The 19843-nt window shown below is 31.5% G+C and overlaps 1 protein-coding gene across 1 annotated transcript; it reads left to right on the top strand.

Moving 5' to 3' along the window:
- Positions 1-12045, top strand: LOC143071385 (transient receptor potential cation channel subfamily M member-like 2). The gene is made up of 9 exons (XM_076245639.1): positions 1-88; positions 557-788; positions 1338-1442; positions 2375-2518; positions 4151-4462; positions 5082-5280; positions 6334-6493; positions 8218-8390; positions 10239-12045. The coding sequence occupies exons 1-9, from the start codon at positions 33-35 to the stop codon at positions 10307-10309; spliced, it is 1452 nt and encodes a 483-aa protein (XP_076101754.1). The 5' UTR covers positions 1-32; the 3' UTR covers positions 10310-12045.
- Positions 12046-19843: the final 7798 nt, after the last annotated feature.

Here is a 19843-nt window from a genome sequence, read left to right as displayed (position 1 = left end):
GCGCGTTATTGGCTAGCAGTGTATACAAAAAGATGGCAGACAAGGCTAGTGACCAGTCGATAATGGCCGAAATGATTGCTCAGTCTAGGTATTTGTCAAATAATCATATTTAATCAACAACAAAAAAAAAAGAAATTGTAAACCTTTATGATTGTGATACTGTTTTTACAAATGTTCTTATTAGATTTGAAAACAAGTAGTTATTCTTATTTTGAAGTTTAAAAAATGTGTTATTTTAAAATCATAAAAATCCGAAGATTTCAAGGGTCTAATCTTATCACAAGATAAAGGTAGACGGATGACACATGTCTTAAAGAGAAACTGCTGTATTCATCTGTAACAAATGTACATAGGTCTAGTTTGAAATCATGGTTTAAACTAGCATACTTCCATTAACTTATTTGTTATCAAACAGTTCATTGAATGTGATTTCTTTTTCAACCAAAAACTGGGGCTTGATTTATATGGCTATGCATAAAAATGAAAGTGCTAATACGCCAGAATTTTATTAACAAACATATGAAAACAACACGCTTTTTTGTTGCTATTTTTACAGGATCTTTGCAGATAGAGCATTGGATTTACAATCGAGATTGTATGACGATGACGCTGAACTTTCAATGGATTTAGTTATCACAGAACAAATCGTTTGGGACATCACAATAAGTCCAATGCAATGTGCTTATGAACAGGATATGCTGGACGTTCTTGCTCAAACATGCCCTCAACGACGTTTAAATAAGATATGGTACAGTGGAATAAGTTCTAGTCTTGGAGGATTTTGGAAGGTAAACGTGCTTGATATTCAAGTTAAATTAAAATCTGGTTTGTGTATAAGATATTATCTTGGAAATCATAATGCGCGACGTTTTACGATAAAAAATACAGCTGTTTCTATTGGGCATTACAAGTTTAATAAAAGTGCATACTTTAGGATTATATGTATCTTATATAAGTAAATAAAAATGACAAAGACATAGATGACTTTATGACATACTACGACCTTCAACTGTGGGCAAATCCTCAGATACTTTTACAATATGTTCGAAGGTTTCTTTTTGATAAGGTTAATCAAGATGGTGGCTTATGAAAATATCAAACAGTCATTATCTTTGAAGGGCATGGGTATATGTTAGCTTACTAAAAAAGGTTGGTTCATCTTTTATTTTACAGAAACATCAATATTTTTTTTTAAATTTGAATAGGATGATATGGTTAGTGTTTATTTAACCATTATCAGAACTACAACAATCCCTTTATCCATGCTATATATCTTTTTTTAATTTGTAATAATGAAGTTTTTTAAAATCTTAATATATTCATTAATTTATGTGTAGAAAGGCTTGATATATGGTTGGTGCTGTTGTTGTAAAAGACAGTGTTCATCGGAGGAAGGACTTAAGGTGATTTACGCGCCTCTTACGAAGTTTTTGGTTCATTACGTAAGTATCCACATGCATGTAAACTCAAAGTAAACTGTTTAAAAGAATAGTCAATATATACAAAAATATGTTCAATATCATATACGGGTTTTTGAAAAGAATTTAAAATAAGCCAAAATCAAAACTCAAAAGATGATCTGGACCTTTGACCTTGACATTATTTTTCTTTATGTTGGACCAAGGACCTCAAATCAAAGATCCTAGGTATCTTTCACGTATGGTTTACCAGTTACAAATGCATATTATTTTGCTTTCATATGAAGAACTCGACTTCCTGAAGATATAGCGAGCAATTTGGTAAACTTTTGTTGTAATCTTTTACAGTCGCGAAGGAGTAGTGGACAAAAGAAAAACAATGTTTGTTGAGATAACTCTTACAAGAAAACGAATTCGGTTAAATAGAGTCAGTTTCAAAAGCGCATAAACTGTTAGATATCATATTCCAGATATTTAAGACACATCTTGTGAAATGATAATACTGCACAATAACAAAAATTAGGTGGAAGAAAACAAATAAAATCGGAACAAAAGCATATGTCTAGGTCTTTTCATGGAAAACTGGAAAGACCTAATGAAATAAACAATTCTCGACGCCAATTAAATTTTAAAACTTTTGATAAGTTTAAATTTTTAGTTATCTATAATTTATATAGCTTTTACGGACGTCATATATAAACTGGAAAAGTCATGTAATACGTTTAAAATTTATTCCATATTTTAGTATAATTCTCAACTGTTTGGTCGTCTCTCAAAATATGTTAAAGGTGAATTGTGACTTATATCAACCTACATATAATTGATCTCCTGTGGATAGTTGTCTCATTGTCATTCATATAACTTTTTTTACTTTGACATTAATACTTGTTATTGTTTTACTCTTTAATCAAACTAAATATTCACTTTGATAATTTACTTTTTTCGTATAATTTCAGGTATTCTTTTTCGCAGCTTTGTTTTCTTGTAGTATTTTCCTGATGCAAATGAACGTATACAAAGATATAGGATCAATTGGTGTTTACGAAATAATATTTTATGCACATCTAACTGGTGATATTTTAGAGGAGTACAGAAATGTGGTATGATCTGTTAAAAGTACACAACTACACAATCTTACATAAACATACTTAAAAAAAAAGTGGTTAATGCCATTTGGGGATTGCAATGCCTTGATTCTTTAGCATTCGAATTTCCCATCTGATCGTCTTTCTGTATATTCATCAACATTTTTTGTGAACTAACAAAACTGTAGAAACAGGTGTTTTCTCTTGAATGTATCGTTAAAGAGTTTGAACATGTATAAAATATGAAAAAGAAGATGTGGTATGATTGCCAATGAGACAACTCTTTACAAGAGACCAAAATAACACAGACATTTACAACTATAGGTCAAGGTACGGCCTTCAACAATAAGCAAAGCCAATACCGCATAGTCAGCTATGAAAGGCCCCGAAATGACGACGTAAAACAATTCAAACGAGAAAACTAAGGGACTTATTTATATAAAAAAATGAACGAAAAACAATATGATACGCATAAACAAACGACAACCAAAGAATTACAGGCTCCTGACTTGGGACAGGCACATACATAATAATTCGGCGGGGTTAAACATGTGAGCGGGATCCCAACCTGCCTTCTAACCTGGGACAGTGGTATAACAGTACAACATAAGAACGAACTATACAAATCATTTGTAAAAAGGCTTAACTCATCATATGGACAAAATTACAATCGGACGTGGCCGGTTACTTGTACATCCCAACAACAAAAAGACACTAAGAACAGATCTGAGAGTATTCGCAGTTAACTGACAGCTAGTTCAATGCCATTAACAACTAATAAAAAAATCTAAAAACGCTATTTTATGAGCATAAAATCTTAAAAACACTCAAAGCCAACGATTTCTAAGATTTGAAACAGTTGACGAGCTCAATGTCCAAACAGTGAAATGAAGAAATGAAAGCCAAGTCAATTTAAGGTCAAATATAGATAAGCAAAAAATCTGTAAGTCAAAACTTGTATAACAGATGATGTTAAGTAGACTTCGAAAAAATCAGAAATGCGCTAGAAAATCAACAAAAATACATGTTATATTGATTCGCATTGCAAACAACATGATACAGACGAATTTTATATCTATGTAGAACATGGTACCTTGAAATAATTTCTGATATTACGATTAATTCGTCTGTCCCCTTTCTTAAGATTAAAAAATGTCCACCATTTGTATATGCATGTGACAACCAAGTTGATTATAATATCATTGATTGATTCAGGTGTCAAAAAAATAACCAAGTAATATAAAACCAGACGAAACCATCGCAAAAAATGAAAAAAAAGATATAAACTTAAATTTAAGTAACACAAAACTCTAAGAAAAGCTTATTCTAGATTATTAAGTAACACTATCATTTTGGTTCAAGCTTCTTTTACGAATAAAAGAGTGTTGGGTGCACGCTATTAAGAATTTTCTTTAATGACAAAAAAAAAAAAAACAATCACCAAACACATCTATGTATCAAATTGGATGGAGCATCATGCTAACCATCTGGAAGTCCACCAAGAAAAAGTAAAATTAAATTACGAATACACAAACATAATTATCACTAAACATATTTCATAAGTAAAACTACCTGACAACTTAATAAGTTTTAAGTGGTACACGGACCATTACCATTAGAACTAATTTTGTATGTATTTATTTTCAGATTTCAAATGTAATAATTTCTGTGGTAAAGAAAATCGGGAGACGAACACCTGAACAAGAGGACACATTAAGTCATTCACGATGGTATAAATTTAAGAAATACATCTGCAATTTCTGGAACCTCTTGGATGTTATTTCTTATTTTCTGAGTATCACATCTGTATGTCTTCGTTTCTTCGTTTTAACAGAAGATTGGCAAAAGTTTTGCAGACGTTTTTTCAGCTTGAGTCTAACAACTACGTTTTTCAGATTTTTTCGAGTCCTATTGATGTCAAGAAAAATTGGGCCAAAAATTATCATGATCAAAGAAATGGTATGTGACTTATTATCAATTAACTACATACCTACATACTTATTATGGCGTTTATGTATGTAATATGTAATATGTAACAATTGGTTTTAAGCTTAGGTGAGAGTGATTTGATGTAAGTTTGTAACTTTAATGTTATTGTTAAATCACTGCATCTCATGTTTTTGAGTACATTTTGGTTTTATTATAAACGTAATGCAAATCCAAGATTTATTTTCAGGATGACACAATACTTAATTCTGTATATGGGTCCTTTAATTTCTACACTATAAAGTCATCATGTTATGATCATGAAGTTGCCATGTGAAACACAAAACTTATAATAACAGCAGATATAGCACTTTGAGAGAGCTTTTTGTAACTGCGAGAGTTGACTTACCATGTATGATATGTTTTATGTATCATGTCGTAATTGTACAATTAAACTAGTTTTGGCAGCTATATGTTCTGGAAAACATGATTGTTGACATAATCAGTATCTAAGTAATTTATTTTGATTATTTTAGCTGTAAGACGTAGGCTGTCGCCTATGATATCTCATAAACAGCTAGCTTTTATGTCTATGAGACTTCCGTTAGGTTTATAAGACTAAATGTTTTTGACATTATAATGTATTTTTCAGTTAAAGGATCTCTTTCGATTCATAGGAATTTTGTTTTTATGCATGATTGGTGCTGGAGTGCTCTATCATGCAAACATGTACCCAGAACATGATTTGAAAATGTGGCAAATAGCAAGATATCAGAACTGGAGAATATGGAACATCATCTATATTCCATACTTTCAAATATATGGGGAAACTATGCTCGACAGTTTTAATGGTAATTGTTCAACTAACATAACGTAATAGCAAAGTCAGCAAACATTAAAATGCTATAAACAATATTAAAATCTATTATATTTAAAGGCATTATATGTTTAAATACAAGAGCAAACACAATTAAAGATTTCAACTAAAAGAGGGATTAAAGATACCAGAGGAAGAGTCAAAAAGATTGAAAATAAACTGACAACGCCATGCATGGCTTAAAATAAAAAGACAAACAGACAAATTATAGTACAGAAGACACAACACAGAAAACTAAAGACTAAGCAACATGAAACCCACAAAAAACTAGAGGGGGATCTCAGGTGCTTCGGAAGGGTAAGCAGATCCTGCTTCACATGTGGCACCCGTCGTGTTGCTTCGGTATGTTACATTCTTGAAAAGGGAAGGATATTGTAGCAACAACATAAGGAACATGTCCGATATTATCTGTGAAACGGTTATTCCATAACGGTCAACCAACTGGTGATGGCGTCCGTTAAGTTGACGAAGGGATGATTTCAACTTAATCATTTGTAACTCATGGTTTAATAGCTTTCTTGTGAGTAGCAGGCAAACCTCTATCAAGGAAATCATAAGAAATACAAGCCCGGTAATATTGTATCAATTGGGAGACATATACTCCGTATGCAGGCGCTGCCATTGGAATTACGACAGTGTTGAAAAACAGGTCCTCCAAACGTAAAAAATACGTTGTCAATCAAGAAATCAAGCATCGTAATAATGTCAGTTTTAGATAAATTTTTGTTTGAATCAGGGTGATTCTTTAAAAAGTAGGATTTATCACTCCCCAAGACAAGATACTTGTATGTACGTTCGCCATCCTTTTTAATGAAACAAAATAATACCAACTCTTACAATTTGTCTTTTAGCATGGAATGGGGAATACTTGTGTAAAGTGTAGAAAAGTCAAAAGTTTTAATACTATATAAGATGACATAATCTTTTATTGTATATGTACTGTAAAAGATCTTTGGAATTTCTCATTGACATAAAGTAATTGTTCAAAATTTTGAAGGTTAAATAAATTCTAACAAAATATTTTCAGACAATATAACAACACCATGTACCATGGATCGGCGTGTATGGGAGAGTAATCCAGACATAGAACGATGCAATGAGTATGACTGGGTACTTATTGTGATCGCTGCAATCTATATGTTGATTTCAAATCTCCTCCTTGTCAATCTTTTGATAGCTATGTTCAGGTTTGTTTATTTCTTTTATATCACGAGCAATTACACCACTTCGTGAAATGTCGAAAACTGGGCTAATGGTTATAGCAAATTAAACAATTTGTTAACAGTGTTGAATAGTCATGCTTACACTTTTAATAGCTATAATTGTAAGATTTCAGTAAGTCGGCAATGTAGCATGTGTAGGGTAATTTAAAGTTCGAATTGATCATTTTTGTAAATTTTCACTCAACGTATTGATAATTAAAAATATAATTTATGGATATTCGACTTACGTCTTTTTCAATCCCCCAATTTACCCCTACTTTTTTCATATTTTTTTTAATTAGCTTAAAAGGCCTTATTTGAATATTTTATAAAATTTTGTTTAAAAAATGTAGAACGCTATTGCTCACCACTTTACATCATTGTCGTATATGAACAGATATCTGAAACCTATTCTCGGAGTTCAGATTTTTTTGTTTTACTTTTTTTACTGTAAGTATACATATTAAAGCTGAGTTGGTATATCTAGTTGATGAAGATACTCTGGGTACATCTAACGGCTGAATTCATTGTAATAAATTTTATATTTACATAACATTAAGATTTGTCCATCCGATCTTCCCAAATTAAATTTGTAAACAATATGAGAGTTACCATGATTTTCAAAATAAACATCCCTACATTAAAATAGACTATATTTTTAAAGAGGCAGATTTAGAGGCATGTAAGATGTCCGTGCCCCCTTATGGGTCTCATTTACGGTTAATCAAGACTTTTCACCTGTTCCACGGCAAATTTATATAGTTTGTGGCACCCATGTCCCCCTTTTTTCAACATCTTGGATCTGAATCTGAAGTTTTAATGATAAGATATGTAACTTCATTGATGCATATTACTGTTAACTATGAGTATTTCTTGTAAGTATGGGAATGTTACAGAGAATGAATTAAACATTTTGACATGGTTTTAAGTTAATTTTTTCCTCGCAGTTTAGAAAAAATATTACTGCAAAATCTATCATTTTAAATGATTAATCAGAATCAATTCGAAATAAAGTACTCGTGGTACTTTTACATTCTGTCTGTATTGTTTATAATATTCTCATATTCTTTTTTTTTGCGAATTTGTTAATGTGCTTTGTCTATTTTCCTTTCGGTTTTACTTTAAAAACTTGTTTGTTCCTTGTCCTTTATCTTTACTATGTGCTTTGTCTATATGCCCTTTTATGTTTCTTCGTTACATATATCACGTGACTCTGTACTTATACAGCCCGTCATTGTGTTATTGTCATATGGTAAATTTGTGTATTCTTGTCTTTAATGTTTACTAAAATGGTTAGTCTGTATGTCATTTTGTGCTTCTTTGTTCCATGTTTGTATGTTCATTAGTGATTAGAATTATAGCACAATGTTGACTGCTGTATTTTTGGCATTTTTACCTCTTCTGTCTGTTTGCTTTGTTCACGCATTGTTTTCAATATAATGAAATTTGATGCGACGGTCATTCAAGTGAGAGGTTTAGCTAGCTTTAAAACCAGGTTCAATCCATCATTTCCTACATAAGAAAATGCATGTACCATGTCAGGTATACAACAGTTGTTATTCATTCGTTTGATGCGTTTTGACATTTGATTTTGCCATTTGATCAGGGACGTTCCGTTTTATATTTTCCATGTAGTTCAGTATTAATGTGATTTTAAAGCTTTTAAAGCATAAATTACGGCTTCTAAAAGTGTTGATATTTATCTACAGCTATCGATTTGAACGGGTCCAGGAGATCTCAGAGAAATTGTGGCGATACTTGAGATATGAAGTCATTATGGATTACCGTACTAGAATACCTGTTCCTCTCAACCTTGTGATCAGACCATTTTACATAATATACTGGTGCTGTAAGAAACAATCGGATGAGAAGGCTGCTATCCGTGAGTATGATTTCTGTATTACTTTTCTCTTATTAGAATAGAAGCGCTTAAACGAGAGTTTTTTTAATATTGAATTAACTATTCTAACATCTAGTCAAATTCGTAATAGGTTATAACATAGTGCAACAATTTTGCAAGATACTATTTCAAAGTGTACATTCAGATATGTATATATATTTCACCTTTACCAATAGTACCTTTTTACAACAATTATAATGCACGTGTAACGTCATTCTTGTATTAAAGTCTTAACAGAAATTCAAACAATTTTGAATTGTACCGTTTCTATTGGGCATCTCCTGTAAATTTGCATTTGATAACTTTATATTATTTAATAAAGATATGCTTGATTCCAGTCGTTTTCTATTCGTTAAGTATCTGGTTTTTACGACTTCATCATTTGTCATATGTGCATGTGTTAGGCATTACAGCATATTGATATTAGTTTATAACGTACATAATAATACAGGCAAATGCTTTAAAAAGGCATGCGAACACACAGACATTGTATGTTGGATGTAAGGATGCAGGAATCTGATTAGCCAATAAATGATGTTTGCAAAAATTGAAATTATATAAGTTTAGCTATGAATCGTTTGTCTTTTTTGTCAGACATTTCTTCAACTGTTTCGATTCTTTTAAATACTTGGGTTTCAAATATCCGGATTTTAACGTTCCTGGTTAAATACGCTTTTGACGCATACAATCAAAAATGTTCATTTTTGAAAACGCATATTTTAAGGTTAATTTCTTCGATAATAGAAATATAGGCACTTGTCTTTACCTAATATATACCTTAACATAAAACAAACTACACAACTTGAACTTTTGAGAATGAATGAAAAAAAGGCAACAGTAGTATACCGCTGTTTGATAGTTATAAAACGATTAGTTTGAAACAAATCCGCGTCACAAAGTAAAACCAAAACCTATAAGATGAAAGCAAATGAACAACAGAGAAACTCCGAGAACAGATTTAACGAATCGGATTTATATTATAGAATTAAAAAACATGATTTTTTAATTGACCTTGCTCGGCTTTGAACTTAATTGCAGTAACAGCGTATACACATTTCTCTAATTCTATGGAAATTTACTCCTTTCCGAACCCATTGTATAAAAATTTCAATCAACGTGCCGATGATCTCATTGGATGATTTTAAGGGTCATAACCTTTTTAGCTAACTGGATGAATCAAAACATGCTAACAAGTGTTAATGAAATTGACAACTTCATGGAATGTGAAAGGCACTCGACGGGATTTTTGTTTAACAAAAAAAAGAAAATTATTTTTTTAATCATTAGAGAAACAGATTCTTACATAGTTACTCGTGGATTATCGGATCTATCCAATCTCGATAGTTAAATTATAAATTTAAAGTCATCGCCGAAGCTCGGACTTTAAACTGAGGCGAGGACTTTAAAATTTATAATTTAACTATCTCGATTGAATAAATCCGATAATGCACTGGTATCAATTTCAGAACATTGTGTCTTTAGTTATTTCGTGATTTTGTTATAATTTTCTTTTTTTGTCAGCATGATGAGTCGAGCTTGATAAAAGTCTTAAGATATGTACAGATTGTACCAATATTACATAATTACTTTTATATTAATACAATTGTGCAATCTTAAGACCTTAATATCGTTCTCCTCATCTCTCAGCAGGGGTCGCCCTTAGATAAGAGAAGCGAACGCCATCAGAGACGACTATGGTTGATTCACATAGAAGTAATAAGTATTGTTTTGAAAAGAAAAAATAACTTTTACAATTAAACTATAAACTGAACTTAAACGATTAAATGAACTATCTACATTATATTAGTATTGTTGTGTTTTTCTTTTTAGGTAAAAGATCGTGGGATAAGATCAACGCACTTCAATCTATGAACGCAATTAAATGCGTTTACAATATTTGAGATTTCAAGCAGATATGAATAATTTTATTGAAAAAATCAGCGTGTACTTAAACGTATGACATAAGTGGGGAAGATACAGAAAAAGCAAAAAAACTAGATTGAATAATTGATGAGAACATGTTTGTTCATATTATTTAAATAGCTTTTCATTACTTGTATATTTTTTAAGACTACCACTAGTTGTATTAATTTGAATTGTTGAAGTTTAGTATATGATTTAAAATGGTTTTTGTTATACTTCACATTAATAAAATACCGGTTCTCACGCTCCAAATATTTCAGAAACGGAATAATATTTTTTTCTTTTTTTATTGTTCATCTTCATGCTCACGTACATACCATTCTCAAATAATGTTAATCTCTCTCTCCCAAAAATATTTATCTCGATATTTAAATTAAGGATATAACTTAGGATATGAAGTAATTTTTTGTTAGGATTGGAATGATGATGCCAAAAAGAATCTTTTAGGTGACAAGAATGCAATTATGTGTTATGTATTTTCCATAAAATACCAGTATAATAAATATTTCATTTTTTAAAAAATGCAGAAACTAGAACAACAGTGGGTAACATCAAACAATTCTAGAAATATCAGCGTTGTGGTACAACCAAAATATATTTATAACTTTTGCGACAACAATTCACCAAACATTGAAGTTCAAAAAGCGTTTCTTAGCTAATGGGGCAGGTAATTTTTTTAACAGATTGGTTCCTTCCTAAATACATTTGTTATATTTTCTACCTTTGGTAAGTCCAACATTGTATCAGCCAAATAGTAGTCGCATACAATTTTATTCTGAGTACCATCAAGGTTTAAAATATTTGCCGGTGAAATATAATCCTAGATACCAGAATTCAAATTGTGTACACAATACGTGTATTTCATCTACAACAGACTCATCAGCGATGCTCTATCTATAATTGGTATCAAGACAGCATTAAAAACAGAGGTGACAGCAATGAGACACAAAATTCCGAAAGCTTTAAGGTTTTGCCTAATATACAGCTAAAGATATGAATTTTTGGAGTAGAAAATCATTATTATTTCCATTATCAATTAGCGGTAATAGAATCTTGACCAGCGGTTGCACCGACCATATATGTATTTATGTGTGCTCATATGACCTTATCACGTATGATCGAGGCATCGAAAGAAAACAAAAATATGTGTGGTAGATGAGTAACTTCCCTTTCCAACGGTTGTAAGTAAATGTTTCCGTCTAAATTTGCCATATTTTCACTTTTACTTATTGTTACTAATTCGTCTATTTATTTTTTTGATAAAAGCTTTCTTAAGCTTTCCATCTTCATGTTTTGATGACGATGTTGAAAGTATTTAATGTGTTTCGGTTCGTATACATCCTTTGGTTTAACAGTTTGGTTTTGATCGTTCCTACTGAATGTTAATTCAGAAAAGCGTTACGGACGCAATCGTAGTATAAAGTATGATGTTTACTTTTTACAGATAAATATATATATCACCTATTATCATCCTCCAGAGTGCAAAATTCATGGCATCATGATGGCTAAGCTGGTCTTGTCGAATGAATCATAAGAATTCATGGAAGGTTAATGTACAAACATTATTTTTTTGTTTTCAAATGTTGTATGTACAATGTAGCCATTGTTTTTGTTTTGTTTCTTGCCATTGCAATTGCTTATTATATTTATGTTCTTCAGTGTCATTCATTGTGCTTAAAAGGAATAGAAAATATTAAAAATATATAAAAATGTATTTATCTTGAAGGTTTCGGTGTCATCACTGTACTTGAATGAAGAAAATTTATACAAGCGTTGTATCTTTGCTTTTCTTTTTGTAAAGTGCATGTTGTCATTTTGTGTCTGGAATTATTATACCATACTCTTATTTTGTATTTAGATGGTTCTTGATTGGACATATTTCAAATCATGTTATTTATAGGATAGCCACTTATACTTATAATTAAAGAAATGTCTTGTTTAGCAAAAATAATTTGTTGAACTGTCTGATGAAATGTATTTGTCTATCATTTCGTTAGAAGCCCAAATATGTATGTGTGATGAAAGTGGTCAGTATTATCTATAAAAGAAGGACGAAAAATACCAGAGGGACAGTCAAACTCATAAATCGAAAATAAACTGACAACGCCTGGCTAAAAATGAAAAAGACAAACAGACAAACAATAGAACACATGACACAACATAAAAAACTAAAGAATAAACATAGTTGGTAGTTAAATTAATTTAAGTATAATTGGGTCCACATTTTTACTAGGACAAAAACCCAACATAACAAAAAGTAATTTAGAGATCAACATGCGCATATTGTCTTTACCAAGAGACATATGTCTACAAAATATAGAACTATAACACGGCTGGCATTCGGTATATCGAGAAGAATGATCGTGAAAAATATGTTTCGGTTGAAATGTATTAAGATAGGATCGTGTAAGGTCAAGTATCTGATAGTGGAAGAAATTATATCAAAAAACTAAACATGCAAGGCCAATATGTATTTAAATATAAAAAAAATGTCTGGCAAAATGGTTCAACACTATGATAAGTATCTTCGGAATTCAGTGTTGACAAGAGATTTTCTGTAAAAAATTAGTGTTTGATAAAAAAGAAATAAGCACTAATTCTAAGAAACTTTCTACTGTTTAAGGCTTTGAGTGAATTAAAAGCAGTTGTAATATACTATTCGTAATTAGTTATGTCTAATTGCGGTAAAAATATGTAATTTTTCAAAAAAAATATTATTTCAAATTTACCTTACTATCTGACACACAAAAGATTAAGTTTCAGTTATTTCATATTGCAATGTGACCATTATTAACCGAAAACGAGTTTTATTCTAATCATTTTGCCCCTGTTGTGTTTTGTAATAAAGTACTGCATTAATTTATTAACTGAGTACACTGTATTGGGAAAGTGGAACGATATAATGACAAACATATTTCTGTTGTTTTGATATTTCGGCCTTTTGATATTTCGTGGGATTCAGGTATTGAAGACATCATTTAAAAAGTTATGTTTTTCAAAGATTTTTCAATAATTTTTTAAATATTCCTTAGTTAACAAAAGAAATGAAACAAGACAATTCATTTTCCTTGTTATAAGAAATACGATACCTGGTTCCAACCTATACAACAAATCGTCCGATTCGTATGGAAGCTACAAAGTGTTGTTTTCCATGGAACGGAGAGATTGGAACACTAGGTAACGGAACAAGTGGGTTTGGGGTTGGGAAAGGTTACAAGGAAGCAAGTTGCCCAACTTTTGAAAGTCGGATGGACAAAAACTAAGACAATTATATAAGAACTGCCCCCGTTTCTCGAAACTATTTTTGATCCTCGACGATTAAGTTTTTTTTTATATTGTGTCCAAATTGTGTGCAATATTTATACAGTCCGCCAAAAGTTAAGAACCACCGAAATATAACCGGCAATATTCTTTTTTAACTATTGCGAAAAAATCATTTATGTTTACTGTTATGAATTGCCCTTAACATACAATAAGAAAATTCCTTATGACCAAAAAGATTGAACTCCGATAAACCAGGCAAGCAACTTTTTAATAAAGGCATCTACGCGTTTACAAATACACTGTTTCTCCAGGTGGTTGTGTTGGTGTTCGAACATTAGTCCATCGACTTCATAGAGGCAACCGAAGAGTAAGTCGTTCTGTCAAGAGACCTGCCCTAACAGGCAGGCACTTTACAGTCAGGTTTCAATGTGATAATGACTATCGATGCTTGAAGATGAGAAGGTGGCAACACAGTCATTGATCAGATGATAGTTGGTTTCTGTTACGACCAGTAGACGCCATAATATGAATTTCGCGGGAAAATAAAGCGGCCTATGACCAAAACAACATTTCCCCAATGGCTGCACTTGGTGCTGGTGATGTTACAGTACGGGGTTGCTTCTTATACAGTTATAAACTGGGTATGCATATTCTACAGAGTAACATAAACGGACAGACATACAGAGATTTGGTGCCTAGAAACATTTAAGTCCCTCATTTTGATAATTCCCCTCTTGCGTCAACATTGTTAAGACCCTTGTACATGAACAACAACGCTAGACCACACAGGGCAAGGATTTTACCCGAGTCCAAAAAGCAAAAAGCCATTTATACTATCTTTTGGCCTTCCAAGTCTACATACATAAACCCTATCGAACATGTCTGGAATGCCATTGGCAGAAATCTCAAACGTAGAGATCCACCTTCACAAAATCTTGTCGATTTAAAAGTGGCAATTGTTGATGAATGGAAAAGATTTCCTAAACTAAAGTTTTGAAGGCTTGTACCGAGTATGAGACGTCGTGTTATGGCTGTTATTAACTGTACCGGACGAGACACCCGCTTTCGACAATATATTGACATTTTAATTGCCGAACAGACCAAAGATAATTTGTAGAACATTTTTATGATAATGGATGATTAATTGTTGTAAAGAAATAAAATCACAGTGAACTTAAATGTGTAATTTACACTATATCTAGGAACGCAAAACCTAAATGCGAAGAACTTTCATAAGTGACCAAAATTATATTTGTGGTTTATTTATGGTTTACCCATTTCTCTGTCGTCAGTCTATTTTTCGAACAGTGGATTATTTTTTTCAAGACTCCACTGATCACTATGTTAACTTAAGATAACTTTTATCATGGCTGTAAACTATTAACTTACGATATGTTATCCTCCCAAAAACGAGTGTCAAACGAAGGTTCGAACTCGCGCGTAATTTCTTCAATGTAGTCTGCAGTATATGAATTTTTTTATCTTTATTATTCAGTATATGAATGATACCACTAGACCACGAGTGCTGTTAATAGTTGTTATTTAAATAACACTCTTATAGCGTATTCCTGTTAATACACGTCAATAAACTGTATTTCTGTCTTTTTGTTATCTAATAAAACATATAAACATTATAGAATCAAGGAATTGTATATTTTACTTATTAGTACAATTCCTTGAGAAAATAAACATCCTTATACACATTACACTTGTCAATGTTAACGTACAAGGATTTTTCCTTTTCATCATAGCAAATATTTACTTTTGGTTTATGTATTATAAAGATCATACTATCAAAAAAGATTTTTTTGTTTGATTTTAAATGGTCCTAATATACATCAACATTGAACTGAGTCTAATGTGAATAAAGTGTGATAAGCTACGACTATAAAACTACTTTTTTGACTGTAAAACTAGAAACAAAATCATCAACTTTATATGAAAAATGAAATATAAAATACTTCTTAAATTAAAAATATATTTTGGTAGGGAAAAAAATAACAATATAAAAAATCATTCCGGGTTCTAGGTTTGAACTAGCCACTGTAAATATCATAGTTTTTTCATTCAGTGCCAACGACTAGACGATCACGGCTATAACTCCTTACATGTTAAACTTCAAAATTGACATAATTTTACATTGTAATCTGTAGCATAAGCAATTATGCTTGGGCTTAAAAATGCGTACCACAAATAATACTAGTTTATTGACTGATTGACGATGGATGCCTACTGTAATAACGTTAAAATAATCAAAACACAATGAAAGGGAAACAGTTGACACAAAATTTATGTATGATTGTTCAATTAACACCAATAATTTTATTTATTTCATTATCAGCTGGTGCCATGTGCAGTGGTATGCTTGTGGCATTTACACTTCAATTAAATTTTAAATATGTTTGATCATTTAATATGTGTTGTAATCCCAAACATTTGGGAGAAATTACCCATTATACACTTGAATACTAAATACTATATATGTAAATATTAAAGGTTTCTAAATTTTGGTAATTCATTTTTTTAACTTTCCAAAACAAAGACAAATAAATTCTGTATATTAATTATATTACTTTTTGAATACATTATAACTCCTAAAATCTATTTAATATAAATGATTTGTAATGATTAAAAATTGAATGAAATATATATGTACAAATATAAAATCTGGCATTAAAAAGGAGAGATAACAACCCATTTAAGTAAAATTATCATAGGAAACGTGTGTACTAAGTTTCAAGTTGATTGGACTTCAACTTAAGCATAAACTATATTGACAAAAAGCTTTAACCTGTCTTGACCAAAACCTATATCTGTCTTGACTAAAAACGTTAACCTGAAGCGAGACAGGCGGACGAACGGACGAATAGACGAAGGAACGGACGCACAGACCGAATAATAAAACCCCCTATGTTGGGCATAAAAAGTGTAAACCATATCCAGTTTAATTCAAACAGTGTAAGTTTTTGAAACAATACAAATATTCTGATAAAAATAAAGGACATTCAAATTTTAAACAAGCAATGTCAATCATCCCTTCGTAAATTATACGGACGCCATCACGAGTTGGTTGACCGTTATGGAATAACTGTTTCACAAATGATATCGGATATGTTCCTTACGTCGTAACTACAATCCCCTTCCCTTTCATGAATGTGACCTACCGAATAGGACTATTTACCGGATTTGTTATCACATAAGCAACACGACGGGTGACACATGTGGAGCAGGATCTGCTTACCCTTCCGGAGCACCTGAGATCACCCCTAGTTTTTGGTGGGGTTCGTGTTGTTTATTTTTTAGTTTTCTATGTTGTGTCATGTGTACTATTGTTTTCTGTTTGTCTTTTTTCATTTTTAGCCATTGCGTTGTCAGTTTATTTTATATTTATGAGTTTGACTGTCCCTTTGGTACCTTGCGTCCCTCTTTTGATGTTTTGGTTTTTTAAAAGTACAAAAATAAGAATAAGCTTCATTTTGAAGACATCACCATGTCTTATTTTTTTTATGTGCGTGTAGTGTTAATTATTGATACGTCAAGCAAACAATTCAAGAGAACTTGTCTTGTTACTCGGTTTGGTCTATTGCATATTTCCTTTATAAACTGAAACGTTCCTATATTGACTTCTAGATGTCTTTTTTGTTTTCTTTTTATGGTGTTGGGTTGTTGCCTCAATGACTTAGACCTGTAATCTCCTTCGACAGATATATCATATACCCTTAATGTGTTACAACGAAAAGTCGGACGAAATAAACTAATCATATATACCAGGACTATTTTTTATTTTTATATACGCCATACGCGCGTTTCGTCTACAAAAGACTCATCAGTGACGCCTGAGAATTCCCCGAAACGTGTACGGATGAGGTTACAGAAAATCTCATTGAAAATAAGTGCAGTTCATGGATTTAGAATATTGTACAGAAATGAGTAAGCATGTTCAATATAAACAGAATATGTGGTATGATTGCCAATGAGACAACTCACATCCACGTCATTTGAACTCTGGTAGATAAGTGGTTATTTGTAATCACTACATCTTATTTTTGTGTGAGTGTATATATAAACATCGCGATATTAGTCGCCGATCTTTCTTACAAGGGCGTTTAATATGAGAAAAAAATACTGTACGCAGTATCTTATATACGTCTACAAAAGTGTACAAAACAGCACCAATTTAAAAAAAAATTAGTAAATACAAGTATAAAATTTATCTTATATCCTATACATTTATAGGAATATGATTGGTTAAAAGCAACCGCATGGACACCATGTATATCTAATATGGGGTTATGAGCTTGAGGCGTGGCTTATTTTAAAAACACGGTTAGTAGTGGTGTTACGTCTATTTATAAAACAAACAGGCGTTGAGGAAAAATCTGAAACGTTCCGCCCATACAAATGAAATAAATGCAGAAACACATCAAACGCTGAGTTATTGGTGTTGGCATTTGTTTTTGTATAGACCAATGAAAGTAGGTTCCTTATACTGAAGACTAGATCACTTTCATAGGCCATATGTTTAAAAGAGATTTGTTAAGATAAATTCGTTACACAGTGTTCTTGTGATATAATACGATATACATTGGGGTTCGCTCTCACGCCATAGTAAATTTACTGACCCGATGTATATCGTAATAGCCTCACTTGCTGTGTAAAAGAAAGTCGAAAGATACCAGAGGGACATTCAAACTTCTCAGTCAAAAATAAAAGACAACGCCATAGCTAAATAGAAAAAGACATGCAAACAAACAATTATTATAGTACACTAAATACAACATAGAAAATTGTGTACTAGTATTATTAAAATATAATTTAATTTTGGATGTAACGCGTCTTCTGATTGGCTGACATTATTTTGTTATCAGACCATAGACATAATTTAGTCATTTGACCGTGACGTCATCAACGTTTTTTCAAGGTTTTCTACGGTTTAAAATGGAATTTAGAATTAAATTATAAGAAATGACTGATATATTTTTTCTGTCTATTCGAAATAACATAAAAAAAATGTGGTGCACACTGTTAAATAACCCGCTACGCGCGTTATTCAGTGTGCACCAAATTTTTAATGTTATTTCTTCATAGACAGAACAAATATTACAGTCATTCCTTAAATATTTCGGAATACAAATATCTTTAATCAGTATGATGTCAAATGGATCTTATGAAATAATTCTTACTTTACTAGAAAACATCTTAAACAATCTTGAACGTAAAACAAAATAAAAACCGAACCACGCTTATTTACAGTATTGAAAAAGGAAGAATAAGAAGAAGAAACAATACGAATATTTATTGAATCCAGTTAAAAGGCCCGTTTCCGAGCATATACATGTATATAGTATTACTTATACAGTAATTTTTACGATATATTACATTACAGATACATGATTAAATACATGTAACTATACTCCATACTAGAAGGTGTTTGAAAATAAATAAAATAGAATATTAACACTCCCTAATACTATTTATATCGTTTAATATTCAGTATGATTGCTGAATTTACTCGCAAAATGTATATATCTTTTAAAATAATGTCCTCATATCCGCTCAGTAGATTGTTACATTCGAGGACTGATAGTTCAGCAGGATTGGTTCCGACCCAGTTCTAAAATATTAGCATAAAAAATGCTATAATAACGAACGGGTATGTGATGAATCAAGGTAAGTCACTAAACTCAGTTCTTTTCCTTAATCAGCCTTCTTATTCACTTATATCACAGACTTCATAAATCGGACAATCAGATGAAACTGATTCTTAGTTATAACGATGCAACCTGTGAAATTTTGAAAGCAATTAAACCGAAGGATAGGTTAAAAAATAATCATAGAAATCTACAATTCCAAGAAATTGTACATGTTGTTGTCAAGATTAGGCCAAGAGAAAGGAAAACAAACTGAATTATGTCATAAGTTATCTGAAATGATTTTTTTCATATTTTTCAAGTCGGGGCCTTTTATAACCAACTTTATTAATCATCAGATTTCATTTTCTTTAAGAAATACGTACACACTATTTTCAAATTACAAGTGCTGAACTACTGGACCGATCCAAAGTTTTTAACTATTGAACCTCGATGAAACTATTTGACCGCAAATTATATTTAGCTGAATATAAAATGCAGCTACGGGATTGGAAAATTTTGAAAACACCGCGGTAGTTAGTACGACGTCGCGTTTTATCTATATATCTAGGGTTGACGTCGGTGCAGAATGTAGCCTTAGCATTTTAGAATATTAAT

This window comes from Mytilus galloprovincialis, chromosome 4 (assembly GCF_965363235.1).
Source record: "Mytilus galloprovincialis chromosome 4, xbMytGall1.hap1.1, whole genome shotgun sequence".
In the NCBI taxonomy this organism is placed as follows: Eukaryota; Metazoa; Mollusca; class Bivalvia; order Mytilida; family Mytilidae; genus Mytilus; species Mytilus galloprovincialis.
The sequence above is the reverse complement of the archived record's forward strand: the minus strand, read 5'-3'. Positions and strand labels throughout refer to the sequence as shown.